Source organism: Mus caroli, unplaced genomic scaffold (assembly GCF_978045245.1).
Source record: "Mus caroli unplaced genomic scaffold, Mus_caroli_1 scaffold_9, whole genome shotgun sequence".
Lineage (NCBI taxonomy): Eukaryota > Metazoa > Chordata > Mammalia > Rodentia > Muridae > Mus > Mus caroli.
The window spans coordinates 129,345,161-129,348,903 of NW_028227264.1; the positions used below are offsets into that span (position 1 = coordinate 129,345,161).

General features: G+C 42.9%; 1 protein-coding gene across 1 annotated transcript; it reads left to right on the forward strand.

Annotated features, from left to right (window-relative positions):
* Positions 1-262: 262 nt before the first annotated feature.
* LOC147002798 (olfactory receptor 6C6-like) lies at positions 263-1,207 on the forward strand. The gene has a single exon (XM_085843459.1). It carries the CDS (start codon positions 263-265, stop codon positions 1,205-1,207), a length of 945 nt encoding a protein of 314 aa, XP_085699585.1.
* Positions 1,208-3,743: the final 2,536 nt, after the last annotated feature.

The following is a 3,743-nucleotide window of genomic DNA, read 5'->3' on the forward strand; positions in this document are numbered from 1 at the left end:
TGTTTTTTAGGAGGGAGTTATATGAAGAATGGAATTATATGAAGAATGTTGAGAGAAAAAAAAACAGACTAGGACAAGTTTATAATTAACCTATGGCATATAATCATGTGTCACCTGAAATTTCAGCTAGAGAACACTTGAAAATGGATTTTATGACACATAACCCCTTCTGCTTTAGTGTAGGTATATAAATTCTAATACACCTAAAATATTCATTTGTTTTTAGTTTCCTATATTTGTTTGCTAAGGCTCATGCATGAGAATGAAAAATCAGTCAATGGAACTTGACTTCATTCTTTTGGGATTGACAGATGACCCACAGTTGCAAATTGTGGTTTTTCTGTTTCTCTTTCTCAATTACATGATGAGCCTGGTGGGGAACTTAATCATTGTGCTTCTCACCCTGCTGGACCCTCGCCTCAAAACCCCAATGTATTTCTTTCTCCGTAATTTCTCCTTTCTGGAAATCATGTTCACAACAGTGTGTATTCCCAAATTCTTGACAACCATTGTCACTGGAGACAAAACTGTTTCTTATAATAATTGTGCAACTCAGTTGTTTTTCTATCTTTTGCTGGGAGTCACAGAATTTTATCTCCTGGCTGCCATGTCCTACGACCGCTATGTTGCCATCTGCAGACCACTGCACTACCCTATCATCATGAACAGCAAAGTATGCCACCAACTCATCCTCAGCTCCTGGGTGACTGGATTCTTGATCATCTTTCCCCCATTGGCCATGGGTCTGAAGCTGGATTTCTGTGATTCCAGGATAATTGATCATTTTATGTGTGAAACTTCTCCTATTTTACAGATCTCCTGCACAGACACTCATGTCATAGAAATGATGTCCTTTGTCTTAGCAGTGGTGACACTTGTAGTCACACTGGTACTAGTGAGTCTCTCTTACTCTTTCATCATTAAGACTATTATGAGTTTCCCTTCTGCACAGCAAAGAACCAAAGCCTTCTCCACCTGCACTTCCCACATGATTGTTGTCTCTACAACATATGGAAGTTGCATCTTCATGTATATTAAACCATCTGCAAGGGAGAGAGTGTCTGTGTCTAAAGGTGTAGCTGTGCTGTATACTTCAATCACCCCTCTCCTGAACCCCTTCATTTATACACTAAGAAACCAGCAGGTGAAAGAAGTCTTCTGGGATGTATTACGAAAGACTTTGGGCTTTTTAAAAAACAAAGTTTAAAAATGTATTTTAAACTGCAACCATGCATTAAAAAATGAAACTTTATATACTTTTATGATTGTTTTCCTATGTCAGCAGTTATTTCGTATACATGATGTTTCTGAAGAACCCTGTAACTCTGTTCCACCTTATACTCTACTTTCCCATGAAAGCTTGCACTCTTCAAGAACTAACTTCCTCCAATTCATTTCTAAAGGTATCTCTATGGGTATATGTTATTGTCTGTTACATGCCCATTTCCAGAAATCCTTGCACTTGAGTTTGACTTCCAGAAGCCAAGGTAAGTACTTTCCCCAGGAGTTTTCCTGTGACTTCCATACATGGGTGCATATGCACTTCACATCCCCACATCACACACTCCACCCCTCCTCACCTTACCAGACACTCAGTACAGATTAGACAAGTGATTCTGCCTGGCTTCTCTGTGTATTACATAGGAGAAGTGCAGCCCACAGAGTTGTTCAGTGAGTATGCTCTATTTGGACTATGGACCATTCAGTAAAGATAACACCTGAACTTGTAAAGACACACAGACACCTGTGGGACCGTTAACGGCAGCCTGATTTCTGGTTGAGCTGGGTTTAAAACCCTGGAGATCCTGCAGATAACTCTGCAAGGAATGGTATGTATTCTGCCATGCTCCTAGATATCAGGCCCCTGATACAAGGCCATAGATCTTCATTCCACAGGTCTGTGGCCATTAGTCATATACCACATTTTCTGTATCCATTCCTTTGTTGAGGACATCTGGGTTCTTTCCAGCTTTTGGCTATTATAAATAAGGCTGCTATGAACATAGTGGAGCATGTGTCCTTATTACAAGTTGGAACATCTTCTGGGTATATGCTCAGGAGAGGAATTGCTGGATCTTAGATGGAAGGAAAGACCATCCAGAGACCACCCTACCCGGGGATCCATCCCATATACAGCCACCAAACCCAGACACTATTGCATATGCCAGAAAGATTTTGCTGACAGGACCATGACATAGCTCTCTTGTGTGAGTCTATGCCAATGCCTGGCAAATACAAAAGTGGATGCTTACAGTCATCTATTGGATGGAACACAGGATCCCCCTAGAGAAAGTACCCCAGGAGCTAAAGGGGTCTGCAACACTATAGGAGGAACAGCAATATGAACTAGCCAGTGCCCTCCAGAGCTGTGTCTCTAGTTGCATATGTAGCAAAGGATGGCCTAGTAGACCATCAATGGGAGGAGAGGCCCTTGGTATTGCGAATATCATATACCCCAGTACAGGGGAATGCTAGGGCCAGGAAGCAGGAGTGGGTGGGTTGGGGAGCAGTGTGGGGGGAGGGTATAGGGGGCTTTGGGGATAGCATTTGAAGTGTAAATGAAGAAAATATCTAATAAATAAGTAAAAAATACACATTTAAAAGAAGGTTCAACTTATCATGTTCCTCTCTTCCCCTCCCTGTCCTCTTTCCCACCCAGGATCCTCCCTCCCTCTTCCTTCCTGTGATTGCTTTCTTCTCCCTCCCAAGTGAAATTGAGGTATTCTCACTTGGGCCCTTTGGCTTATTAACCATTAACCTTTTTGAGTTCTGTGGACTGTATCCTGGCTATTTTGTATTATTATTGCTATTATTATTATTATTAATTTTTGCTAATATTCACTTATTAGTGAGTACATACCATGCATGTGCTTTTGGGTCTGATATTGTGTGGGGGAAAAGTACTGAAGCCCTGACAGCCAACATGAAAAATGGAAACAGGCAACCTGGGGAGGTAGGATGTGGGGGACACTCCAGAATGTAGTAGAGACCTGGAAGGTGAGAGACTCTCAGGACTTAAAGGAAGGGACATTAGATGAAATGTCCTATAGGGTGAAGAAGGAACTTGTAGAGCCCACCTCCAGCAGAAAGACAGGGTAGCAAGTGAGTGATGGGGTTGCTATCCCATGGTCAAAAACATTGACCTATAATTGTTCCCATCTGAAAGAACTGCAGGGACAAAAATAGAGAAGAGTCTGTGGAAAAGAAGGCCCAGCGGCAGGCCCAAAGTGGAATCAGCTCAAGGGGAGGCCTTAAGGCCTGACTCTACTACTTAGGCTATGGAATGCTCTCAAAAGGAGCCCTATCATGACTGTTCTCTGAAAGACCCAATAAGCAGCTGAGTTAGTTGCAGATATTTATACCCAACCAATGAGCAAAAGCTGCTGACCCCTGTGGCTGAGTTAAGGAAAACTTGGAGGAAGCTGAGGAGGAGGATGACTCTGTAGGAGGATCAGCAGTCTCAATTAACCTGGACCCCTGAGATCTCTCAGACACTGGATCACCAACAAGGCAGCATACACCAGCTGATATGAGGCCCCCAATACATATACATCCATCCATTGGACAGAGCACAAAGTCGCAAATGAAGTAGCTAGAAAAGGTATCCAAGGAACTAAAGGGGTTTGCAGCCCCATAGGAGGAACAATATGAATTCACCAGTACCCCCAGAACTCCCAGGGACTAAACCACCAACCAAAGAGTACACATGGAGGGACCCATGACTCCAGCTGCATATGTAGCAG

Coding starts and splice junctions, on each gene's coding strand:
- LOC147002798 (XM_085843459.1), top strand. CDS start 263: ATGAAAAATCAGTCAATGGAACTTGACTTCATTCTTTTGGGATTGACA.